We start from the raw sequence: 25352 nt of genomic DNA on the forward strand, positions 1-25352 counted from the left end.
CCCTATATTTCCATTTTATTCCCGTTAAGTCCCATACATCTTGCAACTCTATCTACTAACAAGTGTGTGAATCACAGCCTGATGGATCTTCTTCCTCCACTGTTGTCCAGAAACTATTAAAACACATCAGCGAGCCGCTCTGCTGCACTGGGTGACATGTTCCTTCATCACCATGAACACACACACTGTAGTTTATTCTGACTCAGTCCCACACACACCGTCCTGCTGCCCCAAACACTCACTACAGCACCACATGTGGATTCATCCGCCGCTGGAAATAGTCCCCAACAGATGCACAAATTACTGAGCCTTTTTTAAAAATGAAACTAAATATTTTTTAGTCTTCAGCAGGAACCAATGGGCTCGGGGCTGAGAGCCACAGACAGGAAGTACTGAGAGACGGCTGACACGTCGTTGGTTTGGGTCTGCACGTGAGATTTGCTGACGATAAGAAAAATACAGAATAACACGAGACTTATCCTTTAATAAAGCCATTAGTTACAACTTATAAACCTTTGTGTCCCATTGATTGGAAGAATCCTCTGGAGCAACAGGAAGCGATCAAATTTACACTCAAGTTTATTAATAATAATAATTATTATTATTAATAATAATAACAATGTTTAAAGTGGCTGATCACAGAAACTCAGAGTTACAAAAATAAAAAAAAATCCAAAGAGCCGCCGCACTGCTGGACTCAGTGTTTTACAGGTGATTTATGGGACATGTAGTGCATAAACTTCAACTAGAAAAAGGTGGAAGCAGGTTACCTTCTCTCTGCAGAAGTTAATTACATATCAAAAACAGTATAGGGCTTCGTGTCGCCCCCTACAGGTTGAGCAGCTCGTCAGCCGGAGGCTCTGCGTTGCTCTCTGCTGCAGGTGAAGCCGGAGTGAGGGAGCTCTGAGACGTGCAGCCCAGAGCTGACACGGGCCAGTCCCGACCCGAGCTGCTGGAGGCTGGACACACAGAGGAGGAGAGGGGGTGGGGGGTGGGGGGTGGAGGGGGGTTAGGTGAGACGTACCAGGGGTCACCTGGTGGAGAATGATGTCATGGGTGTGTGTGATGTACGAGCACCTTCACACTTCCACATCTCCTAGCTTCAGAGTTTGGACAGAGAATGAACGTAGAATACTGTCCTACAAATATATTTATCGCTGGCCTGATGTTTTTATCTGTATATATCTTTCATTTCTTTTTTATACTATATTATAACATTTGTACATTTTTTAGCCATGCTGGCGATATCGCTCTTGGTCCACCATTTTGGTCCAAAGTGAAATCACCCAACAACTTTTAGATGGATTGCTGTGAAATTTTGTTTTGTTTTGACATTCATTTTTTGCACAACCATGTGTCCGCTTTGGATTTAAAACACACTAACAGCTGAATGGCTGGTGATTATAGCTGATTATTAACGGTACACACTCTTCATTAGCTCAGTAAATGATCAGCGTTTTTACGTGTATCAATTAGCCTTACTTTTAATATTTGGATGTTATTCCTTCTGTTTCACAGCTTCATATTCTACTCTAGTTGTGTGAATATATTGTATATTTTACTGGGCTGAATGTCACTTTTTGCTGTGTGTGTGTTTATTTTTATCAAGTCGGAGTGGCCAGTTTAAACCTGCAGCTTTGTACTTTAACATGTAAACCTTTGTTTAGATTTCGTTTTTGTGCTGCAGTATATAATGACACACGGTTTGTCAAAATAAAATGAACTAAAATTAAATAGTTTTATTCTTTGGAGGAAAATGTATTGTTTAGATTAATCGATAAAATAGTCAATAGATTGATCAATAGAAAAATAGTCGTTAGTGGCAGCCCTATCCCGTTTTATCACGTCATATTAAGAACTCCACTCGCGGTTCTGATGGCGAGCAGAGCCAGCTGATATCCAGGATGTTAAGCTCAGTGAGGCCAAGAAGAGCCAGACTAAGATGAGCTCTCTTTGTGATGCCGGCCCTGAGTGCGATGTCTTTGTCTTTTGTTTTGAATATGAACCGATCAGTTCACGACGCTGACTTGTTCAGACAGGTATCAGATATTCGCCATATTTAACACAACGCAGGGTCCTGCCAGTAAACTGGATCCGAGCACTACGCGGCTGTGAGGGGAAACCCGGGGAGACGTGGGGGAGAACTGGGTCACACCTTAACCTGTGTGAGAGACTCACCTGAGCGGCTGCACTGGGCACTCTTGGCACTGTGGGGGTGGTGAGCCGGAGCGCCGTGTCCCACCTCCTGGAGAAGTAGTGGGTTTGTGGGACAGGGAGCACTTGGCTTTGTCTTTAGGTTTGAACATGCCTGCAGGAAGAGTGCAACAATGTGACACGGGTTAACAACCACCGACGGTATCTTACCTTGACATTTCCAGCTCTCAGCCAAAATACATTGAACGGCATTTGTTCTCATAAATCATTTGAAGGCAGAGACTCAGCAGGTGTGAAATCCCTTCTTCGTGTTTCACATAAACCATCCAGGCTTTCATTTTTAGTCGGGTTCAAGGCCAAAAGAGCCACCAACGCATTTGTTCTAAAGGTGCAGACAGCTCATATAATAATATGAAAATAATAATATAGAAACACTGATACCTACAGGCACCTGAGAATAAAATAAAGAGAACAATGTAAAAACAGTGTTTACACTGTAGAGTCTCTCAGTAAGCGTTCTGCTGCCCTCGCGTGCATGATGCCGTGACTTCACATAAGTTTACAGATATTTCGCTTCATAATAGAGTGTTATGGTCTGATGAGGTCAGTCACATTGATGGACGTTTAAATAGAATAAATTTACCGTCTTTGGTAGAAATTGTAGGTAGTTTAGTTTCTGTATTTCTCATGGCAGGTGCGTTCAGGCGACCTCTGTAAATATGCCCGTCCAGGCCGACGATATCAATCTCCTCCGACTAACCAGTCAACACACGCACACACACACACACACACACACACACACACACACACACACACACACACACACACACACACACACACACACACACACACACACACACACACACACACACACACACACAGAGGGGACAGTTGATGGTTAGGAGACAGCCGGTAACATCTGATAGATCCATCAGTCTATTATTTTAAAAACAGAGAGAAATATTCTTTTTAAAAACATTCATATTGTACAGTCCTGTGGGATGAATGAAACAAGAAATAGCAACACCACAGTGCAAAAATATCCCATTACAAGTAAAAGTCCTGCATTCAGAATCTTATTTAAGTTAAAGTACAGAAGTATTATCAGCTTCATGTAGTTAAAGTACTCGTTATTATTACTGATAAACGCGTAAGCAACAGTTTAATGTTGTATCTGCTCCAGGTGGAGCTAATTTTAACTATTACTTATACTGTTAAATAGTTTAATCTATAGCAATGCATCATAATCAATAAAACAATCACGTTTTGTATGTTAAATCTATTATCTACTATTAAAGTATTATACATTTGTTATGATGAATTGGCACTTTTTCCCTTATTTACTTTTGTCATCTAATCCTTTTCTAATGTTTTCTCCACCTACTAACCTGGACGGCAGTGTGTGTGTGTGTGTGTGTGTGTGTGTGTGTGTTTCATTCACTAGTTGAAGACCAGTTTCCTAGTCCTCTGATTGGATAATTAAGGCAGCATCTATCTATCTATCTATCTATCTATCTATCTATCTATCTATCTATCTATCTATCTATCTATCTATTTATATATAAGCTGTGTTTTCCCTCGACACACCTGTCACATATTCAGATGTGCAGACATTTTTTTAAGACATGACATAAGGAAAACTAGTGGAAGATTATTTTGGAAATAAAAACCTAAGTTAAACAGTCTTGAACAACAGCACAATGTCTGATGTTTGATGTGTTATATGCTGGATTTACTGTCCATCCTCCAAAACGCTGTCATCCTTTCAAACTGCGAGAGGCCTCTATAATTACAACTCTACCTCGACTCCAAGCAGCTGTAACTTCAGCTGCTATAATATCTCATGATCATTTTGTTGCACACAAATAACCTTTTCAGGACAACTCGTTATTTGTAATGTTTTGGACAAATCTTGCCATTTTCCAGGACTTTTCCAGGACTGGAAAGCTTAAAGAATGCCAGGTTTTCCAGGATGTGTGGGTAGCCAGTATGACCTCCAGATGGTGATTTTAAGAAAGCAAAGGTCCCAAAAACTGCAACAGACAGCTGTGCAGGAGAATTTAGATTCTATCAGTTTAGTTGCAAACTGCACCGTCACCAACAGAGGTTATAAATGATCCCACATATTAGAACAATTTCATTTGTATATATTTGAAGACCGTCTTCTTTACATGAACACCATCACTCTGATTCTTGCTGTGATGCATACTGGAACTTTACATCAGAATAAAAGATGGATGCGCTCTTATTTGTCATACCTGAATCGCCCCGTCCACCTCGGTCTGGGTGTGGTGCTTCATGTACTGCAGGCCGGTGCGTCGCTGGCCGGCGGAGGTGACTGTGTGAATCCCGCCGCAGCTCCGCGACACGGGCAGGTGACTGTAGTCCGTCACCTCAGAGATACGCTCGCTGCTCGGTCGGAGAGAAACATCAAGACATGAGAACACAAACTGTGTGTTTTTTAAAAGCTGTTACCACTGATTTTCAGATTTGGACAAGATCAATAGGAGGAGAAGAACTGCTGTGTTTACATTCCTGCAATTAATATGCAAATATATATATTTATTTCTTTTTTTCATGTATTTCTAGTCACTACTTCTATTGTTGTAGGTGCTGTTTCTCACCCAATTTACTTTTTTCTTTTACATGTCCTAATTAATTTTCCTGTGTCTTTCCCACAGGTATTATTAAAGTGTCATCTTGTCCTAAGCCCTATTTGGACAGGATTAATATTACAGGGGCAGCTGGGTAATAAAATCCTCCGTCGTAATAAAAGTTGTCATTCGGCATTTAAACAAATTACAGGAGCTGGTTCTGTAGCAGACAGTGATATTCTGCGGAACACCGTCACTACAACAGGCCCAGAATTACTTTTAATATCTGTGTTAATTACCGGTAATTATTTATCTGAGGTTTTATTATTAACACAGACAGCTGCAAAATAACTCGGTGTCTCTGTCTCAGTGTCTGACTGGTATCTGCAGGAGTGTTAAATACATGAAGCTCACTACACATCACATCAGTCCGGCTGTACAATCACCTGTAAGATGACATTGATGGACTTGCATTGTCTTGGTCTCATAACATTTCTTTTCCTTCATTGTCTTGAGTTGAGTGATGTTGCTGGGTTATCTATCAGTTTAGTAAAATCCTTCAGTTGTCGCACTTTCACTGAGCCGATGAAATGTATTAACAGTAAACGCAACTCTGTGGACTGAAATTACAGGAGGGCCAGCTGTTCACTGAAAAACAGAAGGTAACTATTACTGGAGCGGGTTGAACAATCACTGATCAGGGCAGGTAATAATGAAACCACCCCGCCTTCACTAGAGACATAAATCCCGTCCAAATGGGGCTCTAGACTTAAACATCTAGCAGAGTGAGCTCTGCCTCTGCTCCTGTCCTCTCCCCTTTCCTGGCCCTGACTCACTGCAGCGTTCCCGGCTGGTTCTGGATCAGGTTGTTGCTCACGGTGTCGCAGCTGCCGGCCCTGTCACAGTGTTTCAGCCGCTTCTGCACGCTCTCTATCTGCCTGCACATCACAGCGTGGCTCTTCTGAAGCTGCTCCCTTCTCCTGCCAGGGTTAGCTACCTCAAAGTTGTAGCGGTTGGTCCCTGGTTTCAGGCTGAGACGGCAAAACCAGCTTACAATGGATCAGATACTGAGACTCTAACAAATGATCTGGGTGTCTGAAGGCTGAGACTATGTAAAATGTTTCTGGATCGAAGGTATGCCTATATGACATTACCACTTCCATAGAAATTATGTTCATAGTCCTATTTGTTTGGACTGCGAGTGAATTACTTTAAGCTTTTAAGCCTCTCGTGCCACCTGCTGGTGACCAGAGGACACATGTGTAAAGTGAGAGAAGGTGAACTGCAGGTAACTGCTGATCTCACCTCCTGTAGTGCTGTCGAAACTGCTCCAGAGCGTACACAGTAAACGGCCTGATGGACTTGTGCGAGGGGAATCCAGGAGAGGAAGGCAGCTTCACCGAATGCCTTTTATGGCCGTAAGAGACGACACAAACATACAAGAGAGGATGAGTTTAGAGAGCAGCTAAGTGATATTTTAGGGTAAAGTCATTTTATTTTGTAATCTGGGGAACAATTAAATAAATACAAGACATTGGAAATGTAAGTAGCAAATATCTTCAACTCGGGATACATTCCCAGTGTGTAAATCTAATAATATATTATTAGTACTATATATTATAAGTATTGACTCACGGTCCGGGGGTGTACTTGACAACAGGTCGGTCACAGGAGAGGCAGTGAAATCTGTCCACGAGTTGTCTGGAAACAAACACAAAGAAACGTCACTTCTCCTTACAGCTGACTTCGCACAGGTCTTGATTTTCACAGTATGTGATGCCTACGAGGAGAACTGAGATGGATGTGGCACGATTAACTACTTAAAAGACGATACAATGGCACACAAATCTGGTAAATGCTGTTATTACAGTGTGATACAAAGATTAGATTGACTAAATTACCAAATAATGTAGGTTAAGTTATGTAATCGGATATTTCCCACTTATTCTAAACTGTATGAATGCTACTAACTCTGAAACACACATCTCCATGTATGCAGATATAAATAAAACAAAGTAGTGATGGTAATTACGGCTCTCCGAAGGGAGCCGGCTCCCATCGTTCACTTAAAGGAGCCGACTCGTTCGCGACCGACACTCCGCTAAAACAAAGTAATACCTACGTTTTACAAACGATTGGCTATTAAGTTTAATGTATGTTTGGCATACTACAAATGTTCTTTATGGCACAGCTTGTGACGCTACAGTGACTTCCTGTTTACATAGCTGATTGCTTTTGATTGGATTGTGCAACAGATGTTTCCTGACAACCAATTCACACTAAAACCATCAAATCACTTAAGTCGTAACTAGCAACACATTTTCAAGCTTTAATGGTGCAACCTGATTTAGTAAATCACTAGTTTGAAACTAGTTAGTAGTCCCTTAGAGTTTAGGACCTGACACACACACTTAGTGATGGATTTACGAGTTGCTGCTGCAACACAATCCAAAACTCTTCTACTGATCCCATTTTCACTCCACGAGCTTCAGAGTGAATTAATGAGTGACATGTTAACACTTACTTTCTTAAACCAGCAGCGTCATCGAGCTCTGGAGCTCCCTGAGCCTGCAGCTTCTCGTGGATATTCTTCCAGCGACCTTCCAGCTGCTTCTTCACCGAGTCCAACTCAATCCTGTTCAACTACGGTGAGATCCGAAGTCAAACATCACGTCACAGATAATCGCAGATCAAACCCTCACATTTATCGCTGGGATGTCACCACCACGATGCTCCTGTTTGAACACTGTTTACCTTACACTCCATCTCAGTGGAGAGTTTGTCGATGACTTTGTGCCAGTCCTGCTCCTGGCCGGTCACCTTGTTCAGCAGCTCGTGGAACATGGTGTTGAGCTGCTCTGTCACAGAGTCGAACTGCAGACGGCTCACTTTGCTCTCCAGAGCAGATTTATCTGCTTTCTTCAGGTGTGGAGAGACAACAACGAGTTTAGGATATAAAGACACGGGCTGGGCGAGGCCTTCAGGGGCCGCTCGGGCGAGTGTGATACAAGAGTCACAATCTGTTCAGAAACTAATGATCAGCATCATTCAGCTGCTTTTGTCTGCGTTTAATGGCAATAATAACAAATACATGGTGTGAATATTTGTCCATAGGCCTTTCATACCTGTCCAGCAACTTGATAATAATCAATACAGCCTGTAAGCCGTGGGTTTGGTCAGTGTTTAAGACTTCAAGCAACAGAAATAAAGATCGTATCTGTACTATACATCTCACAGAGTCAGAGCCATTGTGGAGGCTGGAATAATATAAATGGTTAAATGAACCCTGAGCGCCACATTTTTCCAGCCAGGTGATATTAAAGAACTAGTAAATTGTGGCCTGTGGGTCAAATTTGGGCCTTCAGCAAAAAATTTTCACCAATTTGTAAATTTTTCCCAATTTTACTGTAGATAACTATGTAAATACAAGGCTCATGTAATGCAACACAAACTGCCCCCACGGGAAGAGAGGACTGCAAACCGCAGCTACTGCGTCTGATTTTGCAGATGGTGCTAAAATAAAGTCCGGTAAAATTACCAGAAGAATAACACAAAATATTAACATAGTAAATTTAATTTAATTGAAACAAGTACCCTGTGTTTTAATTTTAAATAACACACTTTTAATTCTAAGACTTTAGCCTATTTTCCCAGTTAATATTATAAAGAGTGCGGTCTAGACCTGCTCTATAGGAAAAGTGCAATGAGATAACTTCTGTTATGAACTGGTGCTAAAGTATAGAAATAAAACTGAATCTGACCAGAACAGATTTACGTCTTACAGAAATGGCAGATTTGACATTAACATTTATTCATTTGGCAGACTTTGTACCGATGGCATCTTTTTTATTAATGGCAGCAACAACTAAAGTAATTTCATTCACCCTAACTGAAGCAGGCCGCTGTTCATAATGTGTGGACAACTTATCAATTACATCTGTGGTCTCGTAGTGCAACACAGAACATATGTTCACGTATTAATATAAGCTGCTGTAACTCTGGCAGCCCTCAGACACAATCCTAAAACAAAGAGTTTTATATATCTGCTTTTTTCTTAAATGAAGTAAAAGAAATAAGCAAACAAAACGCACTGCAGACATAGAGGCCTGTTTCCACCGCTCCTGTAAAACTAATATTATGATACTTGCCAATAACCAATGAGTCACTGCCTCTGGAGCGAACATAAACTTGTGTATTTTGCACATATCTGTACAGACCTGTCTGACCCTTTCTTCTGGTATCCACAGAATTTAATCTTTAATAAGTTCAAATCAACCCACTTACGATTTCACTCTCAACCATCTGCTTGTCAGCCTTCTTCTCCTCCAGCTCCTCCGTCGTCTTGTACAGTTCCTGTGGAAACAAGAGCTCAACGGTAATATTAAGCAACAATTAGCAGGAGAGGAAAGCAGAAAAACATATTTCTGGTGTATTAAGTTTAGCTTATTTTTCAGACTTTCCTCTTGTCCTTTTTTTTTCTTGTAAATTACTCGCTAATTTTACTTCTTCGGGACTCAAACAAGCAGACAGTGCTTCGTTTTAACGGGTCGAAAGCCAACTGATATTCTGTAATGAGTGGATGGACAAATAATGCAATAAATAGAGTTTGTGTACATTTTCAGTATCAATATCAGTATTACAACTAACACCTTGTTTAAAGTAATAAAAGTGAGTGACGATTGATTATCTCAACAGATATTATTACACTGTCAAGCCAATTAGTTGGACATATTACATTTTGAAAAGTTATCTGGCATCATCAAAGGCAGTACATGACAACATGTCTACCTCTATGTGGCTCTGTTTCTCTCTGTTGTCCTCGTGCAGACACCTGGTGGTTTCATGCAGCTTTTCACACTCTGCTTGAAGCTGCAGGATCGCCTTCTGCACATCGTTCACCAGCTCCACTTTCTGAGGCGCGCACACACACACACACACACACACACACACACACACAGTCATGTTAAAATATATAGCAGTCACAGCTCACCATCAGTTTGCTGAAAGTGAACGAAGTGTTGCATCAGTAAATGAAAACATGTCCAAATCTTCGCCCCGTGATCACCTACCAGAACTTTATCCATACAAATCTAAATGTACACACACACACCCTCCCACACACACAGTCATACATTACAAACACTAATTTCTGTCCTATTGGTTGAGAGACAAACTGATTATTCATTCATCATCAGTGATTTTTAATCTAAGCTGTAGGTCTCGTGTATATACTGCAGCATTTCTGGGGAAATAAAGTTGTAAAACACTATCTGATAAGATACTTCTTAACTGGGCAGTCACAACCGAACCTCGTATAAAAAACAGTGCCTTCAAACACACACACGTAATTGTAGAAACCTCTGTTGGTAAACTGGGTTTACATGTATGTTTATGACAATTCTCATATATATATAGATATCTACAAGAGCTAAGTCAAAGGCAACTGGACTTGTTTTAGATTCTTAAAGATGTCTCATATGAGAGACTAACGACCCTCATGTGACCTCAACGACTCTCAAGGTGTGACCTGTCCTAAAGATGTTAAACACCTGGGAGTCCCTCCCAGTCAGTCTGATGGGGAGTCCCCGGGCCTCATCAGGCATTTAACCTTTACAATGTGTGCCTGTATTTCAGAATATCTAAAAGATATCGATTTCATCTTCCAAAACAATGCAATATATCATGATGGAATAAAAATAAATAAAACATGATATCTCTGGTTCTGCTGCATCGATTTAGATTTTTTTAATATATATTTTTATAGGAGTGCGGTGCTGATCAGTGGAGTACTCTGCTGAGTGCTCAGAATCTGCTGAGGAAGATTATGTGATATGATCCAAAGCTCAAGAACAGCTACTGACTGGACCTTGAGGTGAGACACACAGGTTAGGTGATCTGGAAACTCTAAACTGTGAGCTCAGTAGACCGGTGACCTGTCCAGGTTATACCCCGTATCCCACCCAGTGCATGCTGGGATGGGCTCTAGCCTCCAGGCCTGAACCAGATAAACGGGTATGGAAAATGGATGGAGAGAGATAGCACTGTTTTTGCACAATAGTGGTGAAATGTATCATGTTTGGACAACACTAACACTGACTGAGTATATGGTACTTGCCTACAGTCCAGAGCTCAATATAGTGGTTTTAGTAGACATGTTCTTGACAGTGAACTGGGTGAATCAGCTCTGAATCAACACACATCTACCTCTAGTTAACCAAACTGTCTCCTTGTACTGATTTAGCTTGCCTCTATGTCCTTCAGTGCCCCTGCTCTGCCTCCAGTCTGCTGTTGGAGAAGGCTGTTCACTGTGTCCTGCAGCTGCTCGTAGTGCTGGAACAGACGGCTGAGCTTCCTGCCAGTGTTTACTGTGCTGGTGGTGGACGCTGATCTCGCTTTACTCTGACCGAGGCCCTGGCTATCGCTCTCATCCTGCCCAGCCTCGTCCTGGAGGCTGCTGGACAGCTCAGAGGTCAAGGACAGCATCATGTCCTCCAACATGCCTCGCAGGTCGTCCAGCTGAGGTCAGAGGGCAGGAAGAGGGCAAATACCTGAGATTAGACTGACAGACTAGGCTGATATATGTAGGGCTGATACTGGGCTTTTATTATTTTATACATGCTGATATGATGGCTTGTAACTCAAACTAATTCAGGTTTAGCAGGCTGCAGATTCTGCACAGGGGGGGCCTGTTTGGTCATTGTCAGACTAGTTTTATAAAAGCTCTCCTGCACCACATGTATGAAAGGAAAGTACCAGCAGCAGTTCAGACCTGCAGCTGAAGATGGATGTTTCCATCTGCAGGCAGTGTTTGTTGGAGCACCTTTTCTCTTTGGTAGCTGCTGCTCTGCGAGTGAGGTCTTACATTTTGCACTTTTTACAACTTGTTAACTAAAATGGAACATTTATGGATGATAAATGCTCAGACAGAAATACAACTCTAAACATCAAATGCTACATTTTGTAAATTAATTTGAATAAAATTATTTTTTCATTCATTTCCTATTCTAAATATCTACAAACGGGGCTCAACATTAAAACTGAAATTACTTTAATTTCAGTTTTAATAGATTCTTTTTTTGCGGGCAGCAGAAACAAGCTCTAAACACAACACTGACATATCATCGCCGTTTAAGTTGATATGTTGAACTTGTCAGCAAACAGTTGCCTACTTCCACATCCAGCAGCAACATGATCGTTAATTTGGAGTCGTGTTTGTGTCCTCCTGATGGACGTCAGTCCGGTCTTCTCTCTGTCAGCTCTGGGTTTGGTCTCCAGCAGCTGCTGAGGGAAACATCTGGCTCTTTAGCTGCTAGATGCTCCGCTATGTTCAGCAGCTGCTCTCTGACTGTCTGTCTGCTGTTTGGTAGTCCTGCATACCCAGACTTATCGCCAAACTTCATTTTGCCAGCGCTGGAGAAAGCTGCTTGGTGCTGAGCAGCTAGTGTACAGTGGGTTTATCAGAGCTTGTTTGATGAAAACTGCTGCCTGCTGTGGCCAAAAATGCCGCTAAGAGAGCGGTAACACCGCTGAGACTGAACCAAAACAGTAAAGCTGCGTGCCAGACAGCTAAACAATGAGCTGAAACTCACTTTTCAGGCACTTAACCATCAACTGAGCAAGGTGTCAGCTGTTCAGAGCAAACTATTTCACCAATAAACATCAGATCTTCCGCTTCTTTCGTCTCTGTAGTAGCCAGCAGGACAGTCCTGAGGGAAACACGATGATACTCCGTACAAGTACGTTCCATTTAAGAAAAGTCTTACATTTTTCGGGTTTAAAATGTTAAATATAAAAACCCAAACATAAACACACACAACAGCAGCAGTTATTTTAAAAAAACTGTAGGTCTAAACGGCTGCTGCTGTTACTTTTCTTGCCTGTAAGCGGTGCAGGTGGTTCTGCAGTGGGATAACAGTAGCTGGGCCTTGGCATTAATGACCCTGTGTGTCCTTGTTTGTTGACAGACTGTGGTTGACTCCCCCTAACTGTCCCTCAGTAAGATGTCTTCCTGTCTGACCTGATCTTGCAGGTGTGGGTCTGTTGTTCTCTCCTCACTTAAAGCCTTTTTGGCCTTCAGCTGCTCCATGTCCTCCTCCAGCTTCTTCACAGACGTCCTGGACATGATGGTACGAGCATGAAAGCACAGACCAACGTCTGAACTGATCTAAACACTCACAAAGGGCTAAAGCAACACAAAGTGATTGTGGACACACAAAAACAAGCGTGACCCAGTATCCAAGTGATGCTCACAAACTCTAAAAGTTTTATATTCTGATAGAATATATAATAATCAGAAAAATTAAGTGCACTGGTGATGGGGCAACTTGGGGTTTTCTCCACTAATCCACTGGAGTATTTTATTAGCTGGAAGTAGAATAAAACTAGAAAAAATTCATGTAAATATCTGTTAATAATTTATTTCCTTACTGAATTTAAAACTCTGCTTGCATATAATGTTTCTAAGACTGAGAACTGTGAACATCCACTACAGTGTTCCTCTAAACTCTGTTGCATCTTTCCTGCCTGCTTAAGTTTTTAACCCAAACGAAGGACGTTATGACAGAAAAAGTGTAGTGAGTTTTGTGGCTTGGGTGTTATTGTAAAAACTCTGGGTACTGTATATATTCTAGATATTGATCCCTCTCCCTGTGTGTTTCCATCTGTCTTTACCTGACGTAGGATATTTGCTGTCTGAGCTCATGAGAGGCTTTGCTGTCTGAGTCTGCGCTCCCCGAAGCTGCCTCTGAGGTGGTTTCTCTGTCTTGGCTCGTTAGGTTCATAAACATGTCCTCCAAATTGTCCAGCTTTGGAAGGACACATTATACCATCAGAACCAGAACCAGAAAAGACAGTATGTGATACTGAGGAGTTTGTCTCGGTGCTGATGTTGAGTTTAAGAAAGCAGGAATAACCTCTGGATCGCATTTCGCTGCCTCTAAAAAAGTGTTTTGTTTTTCTCACCCACCTTTTCCCGGTCACTCATCAAGCTGTCTATTAAAGCTCTCTGCTGGTTCAGTTGATCCATCAGGTTATCCGACGCATCCTGTGAACCTAAATGTACAATATGACATCAAGCCGTTAGTACACGTCAGGGAAGTAACAGATTCTTAATCTGCTAAAATCTCCAGCAGTTTCCAGCAGTACGTTTTATAGCAATAGTTGGACATTTTGGGAAATACCCTTATTTGCTTCCTTGCAGTTTCAGAGAAGATTGATGTCACTCTCATGTCTGTACGATAAAAATGAAGCTAAAGTAGTCAGAACTAACATCCTTAGGTATTATAGATTAAGGATTTATCACTCATATCTCAGTTTAATCTGCCCCATCAGGACTGTGTTGGTGTGATTTGATCAGATTTGATCGACGGTATCCTGGCAAAAAAGCAAACAACCCACCAACTGTCATCAAATTTGGCTAAATCCTGATTGGTGCACAAAGTAGATGACATCGCCCTTTTCCAACTGAGCCCTGCACGCTTCAAATCAGTGACAAAAGGTACAGGTAAAAGAAAAAACGCAGAAATCTCTCAAAACTGTTCCAACTTTGGTTGAAAATGTTGTTGTGTCATGTATGACCTTATCGCTCATGGTGAGAAGCTGATTCAGGGCCTTTAAGTCAGTCAGCACCCAAAGATAACTAAAAGAGCACAATCAGGGTGATATGAAGTTACCCTTGTTAGTGATGAGCTCTCTGAGGTGCGTCAGCTGCGAATGGTCCACCTTTCCTTCTTCCAGCGCCGCAACACGAGCTTCCAGCTTGTTGAACCTCTCCTTCAGTTTGCTGATGTTCCTCAGGGCCTCCACCGTCTCGGGGTAGCGCTCTGAGCCGCTGGCCTTTCGAGACAGGGGCATACCAGCAGCCGTCTGGCCTGTTTTAGGATGAGTCTGCTGTGGTGGCCCTGACAGGACCGAAGGAGCCTCTGTGGCTGGTCGGGCGTCCGTCACTTCCTGGAGAGTGGAAATCTGTCCAGAAATCGATGGAGAACTAGGAGCTGCTGGCCTGCCGGTATCCTCGACAGGGTGGGAGGAGGAGGGCGTGCTGGTGTGAGAAGGTGCAGTGTTTACAGCAGGGAAGTTGCTGTTGAAAGGTGTGTATGCGGGTTGGACCACTGTGGCTGGATCAACAACCCCTGAATTTACACGCTCCTGTAAAAAAAGGTTTCTGGGTTATTTTACTGTTAATTTAATAGATTTTGACGTAAGTGTGTTTTTGTCAGTCTGTTGGAAAGACTTGGTGGTTAAACAAATAATTCGAAATGTTCACAAAACTGAATTTATACACAGCAATAAAATGTCATGCTTGTCGTCTTTTCCACATAAACACGAAGACTGATATATCCGAGTTTAGGATTATCAGAATATGATTAACAGCGACTTTGGAAGATACCTACTTGATTTGTCTAAAGGCGCCTTTGTACTACGTGACAACAACGACTGTGAAAGCTTATTGCTCTGAGATGCGTCTGATAAAATCGAAGTTGCAGTCTGTGTCAGTTTGTACGCTTTGATGTAAATAGAAAAAAGTATATGAGAGCGGAGGCACGTCATCAGCTCGCGTCATCCATCTTATGTTGTTGTTATACAATATGTCTTTTGGAGCGACAGGTCTTCTTTGTCAAAGTCCCAAAAACATAGTTTCACCTCCATCGTTTTGGTTTGTATTTGCGTATTTTTTCCCCCTAAATTTTATTCAAAAATGGCGCTTAAGAAATGTTGCATCAGCCAGTTTATAGACGTCATTTCATGTCATCTTCTGATTGGTCGGTTTGTAGACGTGGGTTTCATGGTGAGAAATTGGTCCTAAATTTCTGATGCTGTCTTTGGTCGCCAAAGCTCAGAATCACAGTGCGATCGAGGACCGCCGCTTTGGATTGACGACCAAAGACCAAGATTGTCGACTTTCACACAGTGTGAAGGGGCCTCAATGCTGAAGCTTTAGAAAACACTTGCACAGAACAAGGACTGTGGATTTTGGCCTTTGTCATGAGCCGGCTGGATTACTGCAGTTCCCTCTTCCTGACACTTCTGGATCTTACCTTCTGAAGGTTTTCCTTCTCACTGAGCAGAGTTGACTGCATGACATCCCAGGTCACACACTGACTCAGCAACTCTGGGTCTGGATACTTCTGAAATGTGTCCCTCAGTGAGCTCTGTCGCAGTGAGAACAGAGCAGATGAAGCTTTAATCATCATTTTTGGAAGATAGGTCACTACAACAACTTTGTTGCCTTCGTCCGGACCTTCAAATCCGCCCACTCCACCGGGTTGACAATTCTGTCTGATATCAGGCAAACAACTTTCCAAAATTTGGAAAAGAAAAACAAAGAGGACGTGTAACCAGCCAACAGTTTAAACAGTATGAAGTAAGAGCAGCTGGGAGTGATATTATGTCGTCTCCAGCAAGGTGGAGAAAATTCTGCCTTCCACACACTCACCACAGTTTCCTCCAGGGCGTCCACACGGTGGCAGCACTTCTCCACAGCGGTGACCGCCTCTGCTTCAGCACCAGCCACCTGGACACAGGAGAGAGGGAATACCCCACTGCAAGAGCGCAATTTCCACTGGGGGTGGGAAACATGCCCCTCACTTTTTACAGTCTCAATATTTAATCACTAAAATCTCCTCTGACTCTCTGGCTGCCATAATCCAGATGAGAGCTGAGAGGAGCTGATGTGCTCCTCGGAGTCAAATCCAGTTATTAGCGTGTCCTCAGAGCAACAAGTTTAACGTTTAGGAGCAGCAGCGAGTGATCTGCAGTCTTTCTTTGCCCTGGGTTTCGCCCCTCAGGCTAGATACAGGACAGGCCGCTGCCCGACCCTCTGACTGGTGGAGGCTGTACCTGCAGCCTGAGAGGAAGACTCCTCTCCTCTGCATGTTTTTCGGGTAAAATAAATTACTTAATCTATATTTTCAATCACAGTCAATATTCTCCTAAAAATATGCAAATTTCAAATATGAGATAAGGCACTAAAGTGCAGTGCTCTTTTTAATGAGAATGCACATATAATATTTATTAAAATATGAGGTCTCAAAAACAAAAACTAAATGTGTAAGTAGTGTTAGTGTATCAATAATACAGCAATTCACATAGCATGTGTCGTTTTTATTAGACTACAGTTCATCTGGAAAGCATGATAACCAAATTCATAATAATGTGTTAAAGGATCTCAGCAGCATCCAGATTTCTACAGGTTGCAGATTCCTCAGAGAGGAGCAATGAACCTCGGTCACTCGTCACGTGGCCATGTTCCACAGTGGAAACTAAGGCTGTAACCAACAATTATTTTCATTATCAAATAATCTGCAGATTATTTCCTCAATTTATTGATTCATCATTTGGTCTGTAAAATCTAAAATAAAAAAAATGTCCATTACAAATGTCCTGATGCCCAAGGTCCCGTCTTCAAATGTCTTTGTCCGACCAACAGATATTCAATTTACTCTCACATAACACAAAGAAAAGCAGCAAACCCTCAAAATTAAGAAAGCTGGAACCAGAGAAAGTTTGGCATTTGTGCTTGAAAAACGACTTGAGCGATTATCAAAATAGTTGCAGATTAATCGATCAATCGACCGATTTATCTCAGCTCTAGTGGAGACGCTCTTGAATCTCAAAGTAGATCCCAAGATGAGTGTCTCACTTTTCACCAAAACGTTTCAGGTTCATTATACGCTGCTACCAGTTCACAGAAGAATGATGAGGATTATTTTGTCAGTAATTGTCCTGTTGAGCAGTCTCACCTTCTGTTGGTGGCGGAGCTTCTTAATCTCCTCCTTCAGATTGTCTTTCTGGTTGTGGAGCTCCTGTATGAGCTTCATGGCCTACAGTGACAACAGACATTTATAAATCAATCACTGGACATATAGTTTAAATTACTTTTTTCTTCAACATGTATAATATAAAAAAAAGCTTCTCATTGCATATATGTAGGTCTGATCTTCCTGACGGATCGTAGTCACTGATTTGAGAACTCATTAAGAAACTTTGATGTTCCCCAACAACTTAAATTTAAAAAAGTTCTCAGGAATCTGACTCCTAGGGCCATCCCTCTGACCTTTGACCCCAACGAAAGCAGACGGGACTTTAACAGAAGCTGACAAAGAGGGTGAAGCACAATCCAGGGGTTACAGATGAGACAAATCAAGCTGTTACACTCGTTTCACATGTGTTGCCTCGAGCTGACGATCCGTTCTTTAACCAGGCTATTTAAGTTTGCTGTGAGACTGTCAGGGTTTGTTGGCCGAGCAAACGGTTACATTTGCTTTGTTCTTTGTAAATTAGGAACATGTGTGTTCTCACAAACCTGAGACAAACTGAAAACCGAAACAAAGGAAATTCCTGAGCTGCGTGTGAGGCGGTGTTTAACTTGTGTCAAATGCACATGAAACGATGCATAGCGACCCCACAGAGCTTCGGCCTTCACCAGCAGTCCGAATGACTAACAGCTTGTTAATGAGTGCACTCGCATTACATGACACATATGGCCTGTTACTGACCGGGACTATTTATTTGATTTGATATTTTTACGTAGTAAACTACACTTTTATGTCAACTACTGCTTCAAGCAAGACATTGCCTAAATCAACAATATTGTGCTCTCACATGGTTATATTATATTAAATTAATTCTGTAAACATCGCCTGCATCTCTGTCAGGTCACCTTTGGGACGAGACATCACCATCATCCCAGGAGCAGGTATTGATTCTCAGCCTTAAGTCAGTCTGTCAATCACGTGTCGCGGGTAGATCACAGCTTTCTGTGCTTTCGCTAAGTGCCCAAAATCAGGCAACAGACCCAGTAAGTACTGTACTGTATCATTTTCAAAGATTCAAAGGTTGTATTTGTCACATACTCAAACAATAAGTGCAGCGAAATGCAGGGTGGCATACTCTTAAGGCTGCGCTAAAGAAACTAGTGTGCAATAGAGAATAATAAATATAATAAGATATAAAATTATAAATCTATGTAATACAAGTATTCAAATGCTTAAGGGCTGTGCAGTTTTTCAGTATATATAAATGTAAAATGTACATATAACTATACAATAAAAAGTGCAAATATGCAAATGTGCAGCACTGTACAAAGGAGGGCCGAGGCCGAGGACATACAGAGGTCAGAGGACACCGTCCTGCGGGCCTGATCGCTTCATCTCCTGGCTGTCTCCAACATGAAGCATTGCCTTCCTCCAGATAGTATTCTGAACATTTTTAAGTTACACTCAGTAGATTACTCTTCTCCCAAAGTGTGAGAGAAGTGCGAGAACATCAGGTTTGTTTCAGAGTGTGTTTGCCTGCTGACGGACGTCCGCGCTGGACACCACTCAGGTGTCGTCTCCACCTTTTCCACATGTGCTGAATGGGCGATGCCCGAGAGGCCCGAGGCTATTATTTATAATCTTAAGATGTGAACAGTAATAATGCTGCAACTAACAATTATTTTCTTGACTAATAGATTAATCTTTTGGGCAGTAAATGTCAGAAAACTGTGAAAAATACCCAGCAGTTTCCTAAAGCTCAAGTTAAAGTCTGCAAAATGTTTTTCTGTGTCCGTCCAACAGTCCTAAACTCAAAAGTATTCAATTTACTATCACTGAAGACTAAGAAAACCAGCAAATATTTACATTTGAGAAGCTGAAACCAGTAGAAATGTGCTCTTTTTACTAAAAGAAATTACTTAAATGATTAATCGATTATTAAAAGAGCTAATTCTTTTCTGTCGATTGATTAAAGGATTAATGGACTACTCATGTCAGCTCTAAACAGCAGCATACACTGTACTGAGTGATGGAAACTGGAATTATTTAAAAAAGGATTAGAAAACTAAAACTAAAATTGGACAATAACGAATCATTTGTTCCTTGGCCCGTGGTCCAACTTTCAGCCGAGTTTTTAAAGATATTCTGCTTATTAACAAACAAACGGGGCCAGAAAAATGAGCTCCTGCGCAGGAGTCATAACTCAGCAACAGAAAAGGAAGTAGCCTCGAGCTTCAGCCTGGTTACTCTTTAAGCTGCTGCCTCATTTAGAACAAGCAGCCATTAACTGGAACTGACTGTTGTTGCACTTTGAGCAACAAACGTCACTCAGCTGCTCTCACCACGGGGGGGGGGGGGGGTCCACAGCCAAACAGACGTTTTATGAGAACAATTCCTCTGACAGGTTAATAGGTGTACCATGGCGTAACGGCCCGGACCCCATGACATGGGCCTTCAGAGGGAAGACACTGGTGGACGAGGGCACGCCGGGTCACCTCATCAGAGTTAGGTCAGCGGATACGGCAGCTGACCCGAATGATGCCCACAGAGGACATGAATGATTCAGGTGAGCTTCTGAAAGACGCAGCATCACCTGTACCTGCCTGATGTCCTGCTTTTCATCTGAGGGCTATTCATCCCCTGACAACCAGAGTCATCTCTGCAGGGGACTAATTACCCCCCTATCACACGGGGGGGGGGGGGAGATCAGGAGCGAGATAGGAAAAGGACGACGTCACCAAAAAAAACACCTCCACCTTTAACATATTCTGCTCTGATCAAACTCTTGTAATTCCTTCACTGAAATTCAATCTACTTTGTCTTTTTAAGATAAAAGCTGAGTTTTGCGTAATGCTGAAGATCCTCACTTCTTCCTATGCCTCTTTTGGAAGTGGCCTGACAGAAACCTGAACAGAGACACGCAGAGGTCATTTGAGATGTCAGGGTGGCGCCCATCTCCTATTGTCCCCCGCTCTTTCATCAACGGCTTAATACTACGCTGAAATGTTCGCCGCAGCCCGCCAGAGATGGAAGAGAAGAATAAGAGCACACTGCTGGCTCAGACTCAGAGGTCTTTCAGTCTTTAAAGAAAACGGCATTTAACCGAACAGCCGGAGTGAGCAGGGTAAGGAGGAATTACAAACCAACACTAAATCACACAGAAACAAGCTGCTGTCCTGCTCTGTCTGGCTTAAACTGTGAGGCATGTTGCACCTCTGATCTGTCACAGTAGGTGTTTTCATCATCTGACAAAAGCAAAACACCTGCTGTGACATCACTGCTTGGGGTGTGGCCACTGGTGCAACATACCTGAACATTTCAACGCTAGAAAACAGAAACGACCAGTCTCTCGTGTGCGTTATCAAGGATGAGCAATACACCTTAACATGCTGAGTAATCGCGTCCTAACAGGTAACAATCTAGTGTAGAGCTGCAATGATTAGTCGATTAATCGGTTAGATTACTGAGCTACTATTTTGATTATTTATTAATCGTTTGAGATGAACGTTTGATGTTCCAGCTTCTTAAATTTGCTTCTCTTACGTTATAGTATTTGTAGTTAAATATCAGTGTTTTGGACTGTTGGTTCAATAAAACATTTGTTGACGTCACCTTGAGCTCTGGAAAATTGTGACGGCACTTTTCGAACGTTGTATGGACATATATATATGAGAAAATAATCTTCAGATGAACTGATGATGAACAGAAACCCTAATCTAGTGTCATAAGAAGAACATGTTGGGGTGATGCATGTTCATGTTTTGTGCAAAAGGAATTTTAATGTACATTTGTTGCACGCAAAGAAGATTTTAAAGGATAAAACCGAATTTCAGCTCAGGTCTCATTAAAACCCTGAAGTGTGCACAGGACAACTTCACTGACGGCTATAGAAATCCCTGTGTGGTTCGTTTCCCATTTCTGTACACGCTGTAAATGAAACAACAACTAAAACAACATTTTAGTAACATCTGAGATGAAAAATACTTTTTCTTACTGCTCATGGCTATCTGGAGTGTATATGAGCACACCTCCCTCCATTATAACATTTACTTGGACCACCAAGTGGCTTCTGTTTTCTCACATTTTCTGTTTAAAGTTGCGAATCTGATTAAATAATAATACCGTTTATGATCAGTGGTGGAGGAAGTATTCAGATCATTTACTTAAGCAAAAGTACAAGTAGCAGTAGTACATAAAAGTACGAGTCCTACCTTTAAAATGTCACAATATTATCAGCAAAATGTACTTCAAGTATGAAAAGTTAAAGTACTCATAATTCAGAAAAATGCCCCCTGTGAGTGTTATACTGTTATATATTAGATTAGATTATTATTACTGTTGCAGCGGGTCGAGGTGGAGCCAGTTTTAACTATTTTAAATACTGTTTGGTAGTTTAATCTATTACAGTGCGAGTAAAATCTAAAGTAAATGTAGAGAAGTAAAAGGGGAAATGATTTCCCTCTGAGACAGAAGAAGTATAAAGTAGCATAAAATGAAAATACTCAAGTAAAGTACAAGTACAGCAAATGTGTAATGTACTTAGTTACATCCCACCCCTGTTTATAATACTGATAATATTTTTTTGGAAAGAGATAAAAGTCCAGTTTTGATTTTGGTGAAATGCTACTTTGGGTTCAGTAAATATGCAAACTTAAGTTCTTATTTGAATGATGTTAACGCTAACTGACTGAATGAGTTGTCGCTCTCACCTTGGACACGTCGTCCTCGCAGGTCTCGATGCGGGACCGGAGCCTCCGGTCCGCCGCGGGGCCGGAGGAGGGGGTCGGAGGTGAAGAGGAGGCTATCCGCTCCTGCAGCTCTGTGTCGGACCTGTCGTCCTGCTCCTCCGTGGAGAGGTCCCTCTGAATCTGGTGCTCCTCCTCTGCGTGGTGGTCCTGCTTGGCAGCGGTGACACCCACCGGAGCATCAGGGAGCCCGTGGCCGAGAGGAGTGTCCCTCCACCGGGTCTTCATGTCCCGGATATTCAGCTGCCTCAGGACGGCGTGGAGCAGGGCGTGTAGGGCGCCGAAATTGACAGCTCCCCTGTGAGGTGTCCCGATGGATAAGTTCAACAAGTCATACAAGCTGATGTTCTCCTCCGACATTTTTGTTTGTGTGCGAGAACACAGCCGTTAATTAGTTAAAGTTAAGCTAACGTTAGCTAGCTTATCAAACTTAAAACCGCACCGCTGCGTCCATATTTTAGCTAAGAAATGTCGCTTGTGACGACCCCTGCCTTGATTAACAGCGAGAATATACTGTATAAAGTATAAAAAAATAAAATAAAAAAAAAATCACTTTGGTCTTTCTCTAACGTTGGTAACCGTGTCCAACATCGCACCGGCCGCGGTAATCTCGGAGGTTGGTAGTAGAATTAATGTTCAAGACAAACAGCTGCGTCACGCGCACGGATTTACCGGAAACACGGTGAATTACCCTTCAAAGTAAAACTTTAACGAAAACAAAAGAGAAAATCTTAAGAACACCGGTGTTTTAATTTAAACGAAAACGGTAAAATACTTTAATTCTCAACATAATTGTGCTAATTAGTTTCCACAATTTGTACTGGCATATTGTGAAATTTTCTCATTGGCGTTCGCCAGCTTTTATTTTCAAGCTTGTGACCGGATGTAGCGTTTAGCATTCGTTCTGGCTTGACGCCACTTCCCTCTGCGGATTCCCACGTTGGAATCAACTCGCAGCGTTACCGGTCACTAGGCAACAAGCGGCGATCACGCTGCGTTCACCGAATGGGGAAAATTGTCGGATTTCCTACGTACGAAAACATGCTCTTCTGTTTTTATGATAAAACTGCCAATAAAAAATGTTTCATCATTAATCTTCTTATTTTGTTGGGAAGATATTTTATTCATAAAACCAAATAGTCAGAAAGAAAACTGTTATTCGGTTTGTTTGTTTGTTTTTTATTTTAATTAAATTTGATTGGGACGATGTAACTGCTGCACAGAGAGTTTATAGCTATTGCTAATTTTCAACTCTTGTCCCTATTGGGCTTTTACATGTACAGTGTAGGTAAAATATACAGCTTTCAGTAACATAAAACCACAATAAAGATATGGAAATACAGTAAAATACACATACACCGATACACCTTGGTAATTTAAAGTGCAGGTAGCTAAAAATGGGTACAGCTCTGGTTTGCTTTTATCCAGCACTTAACCTTTGTTGTAAAAGATTTTATATCTGGAATTAATTTGATTTCTGTTGGTAATGTGCTCCAGAGCTGACAGCCCTTTATGGAGAAAGCCGACTGTCCAAATTTAGATCTACGATGTGGTATTTTACAGTTGCCATTCACCACGCACCAGTTACTGCCTTGTGTTTGGATGTAACTGGGAAAAGGCTCTGGGGCTAGACTCTTGATACATTTGAAAACTAATTTGAGTAAAGCTCTCAAAGCTCAGTAGGTTTAGTGTGTGACAGCGACGCCACCCGGCAGGCCTTTTTCAGAACTCAGCTGCTCGGCTGTAAACCAGGACCCAGAGGTTGGACCACATCACACCTGGTTCAGCCTCTTTACATCGGCTCCCTGTTGGTTTCAGGACTGATTTTAAGATCTTCTTGATGACTTTAAGGCTCTTCATGGCTCCAGACTGTATTTTAGACCTTGTAATCCCTTATGAACCTTCACAGAGTCTGAGATCTTCGGGCAGGGGTCTCCTGTCTGTTCCTGAGTCCAGGATGGAAACTAAGGGGGACAGAGCTTTGGCCATCAGGGCCCCGAGGCTCTGGAACAACCTGCCCGAAGACATCAGGCTGTCTGAGTCAGAGTCTTCGTTTAAGTCTCGTCTCAAAACACATTTTTATCTGAAAGCAGATCCTGATTTTACCTGAACTGGCTGCTTATTTTATGTATTTTATCTCATTATATTTCATCATTCACTGTGATATTTTATTTCTCTTGTTGTGAAGCACTTTGTACTTTGTTTTCATAAGTGCTCCATAAATAAAGTTTTATTATTATGATTATTTTGTCCATTATTTTCAGTGCCTGTATAAGGATGTGAGGTGTCTGACTGTAGATGGTGATGCTTGAGCTCAAACAGGAAAAATGAGAAACAATTAAGGCCGGGTTAATTAAGGTGTTTTTAAAATCTCAACATGTTAACTGAATTCGAGTTGTGGATCTAAGATTATTGCTAAGAGCTTGAAATCAGTGACCTCCTCCTATTTCTTCATTCCGTATCTTGATTTTAAAATGTTCGAGTGAGCTCTGTTCTTCAATGGCAAAACACACAGAAACTGGTTTTATTCAAATTCAATACAAGACGACGTTGCAGCCACAGGATGGACAGTATCCAAGTGTGCAGCGAGGTGATTTAGCCGGTGCGTATATGGCCGCGCCGCCTGCAGCCGGCCTCTGGGCAGCTTGTAGGCAGGTCGTTTATAAACCAAGGCTCGCAGCCATTCTGTTGTTTGGAGGGATGACTTTCTCACACTGATCTCTACTGTGAAGATATGACTCAAACCAGTCAACTGCTTGTTTAGAAAAACTGAATGTAGACAGCTTAGACAGGAGAATGATTTAAAAAATACATTTTAATACTATTGTTGGATACCAAAACCTAACTAACTAAACCTTCCTATCTGTTCAAATCTTTAAAATGTGATTTTTGTTGTATAATATCCCTGCACAATGTCTCTAAGTTGTATTCATTTTCTATTTGACTTTGTTTTATTTGTTTTTGTGAAGGCTATGTGTGTTTGTATGCAAGTCAAACACGAATAAAGGAAATTATCGTCAGATGGGAGCGACTTCATGTCTGAATACTTGATGTTTTCTCACGTCAAAGCATTGTTGTAAACTGTTGTGTCATACTAAAGGTCA

The 25352-nt window shown here is 41.8% G+C and overlaps 1 protein-coding gene across 3 annotated transcripts; it reads right to left on the reverse strand.

Moving 5' to 3' along the window:
* Positions 1-468: 468 nt before the first annotated feature.
* LOC122869040 (glutamine-rich protein 2) lies at positions 469-24081 on the reverse strand. 3 transcript variants are annotated; one of them, XM_044181580.1, is made up of 20 exons: positions 22213-24080; positions 17489-17569; positions 16183-16260; positions 15785-15898; positions 14420-14894; positions 13714-13799; positions 13419-13552; positions 12766-12862; positions 10995-11264; positions 9537-9659; positions 9033-9101; positions 7503-7667; positions 7273-7391; positions 6384-6449; positions 6054-6155; positions 5585-5779; positions 4413-4563; positions 2798-2909; positions 2179-2308; positions 469-959 (listed from the first exon to the last, which is right to left on the reverse strand). In XM_044181580.1, exons 1-20 carry the CDS (start codon positions 22606-22608, stop codon positions 848-850), a joined length of 3075 nt encoding a protein of 1024 aa, XP_044037515.1. In that variant the 5' UTR covers positions 22609-24080; the 3' UTR covers positions 469-847. The 3 variants fall into 3 exon arrangements, with proteins under 3 accessions (XP_044037515.1, XP_044037516.1, XP_044037517.1); XM_044181581.1 differs by lacking the exon at positions 5585-5779 and having other exon boundaries at positions 22213-24081; XM_044181582.1 differs by lacking the exons at positions 10995-11264; positions 12766-12862; positions 13419-13552 and having other exon boundaries at positions 22213-24079.
* Between the last annotated feature and the right edge of the window lie 1271 nt (positions 24082-25352).

This window comes from Siniperca chuatsi, linkage group LG21 (genome assembly GCF_020085105.1).
Source record: "Siniperca chuatsi isolate FFG_IHB_CAS linkage group LG21, ASM2008510v1, whole genome shotgun sequence".
NCBI lineage: Eukaryota > Metazoa > Chordata > Actinopteri > Centrarchiformes > Sinipercidae > Siniperca > Siniperca chuatsi.

Bases quoted from the DNA above. Each gene is read 5' to 3' on its own strand.
- LOC122869040 (XM_044181580.1), bottom strand. From the start codon at position 22,608: ATGTCGGAGGAGAACATCAGCTTGTATGACTTGTTGAACTTATCCATC. The intron at 16,261-17,488 runs GTGAGACTGCTC...TCCTGTGTCCAG, and splicing joins AGCTCCGCCACCAACAGAAG to GTGGCTGGTGCTGAAGCAGA. The intron at 15,899-16,182 runs GTGAGTGTGTGG...TCACTGCGACAG, and splicing joins ACGCCCTGGAGGAAACTGTG to AGCTCACTGAGGGACACATT.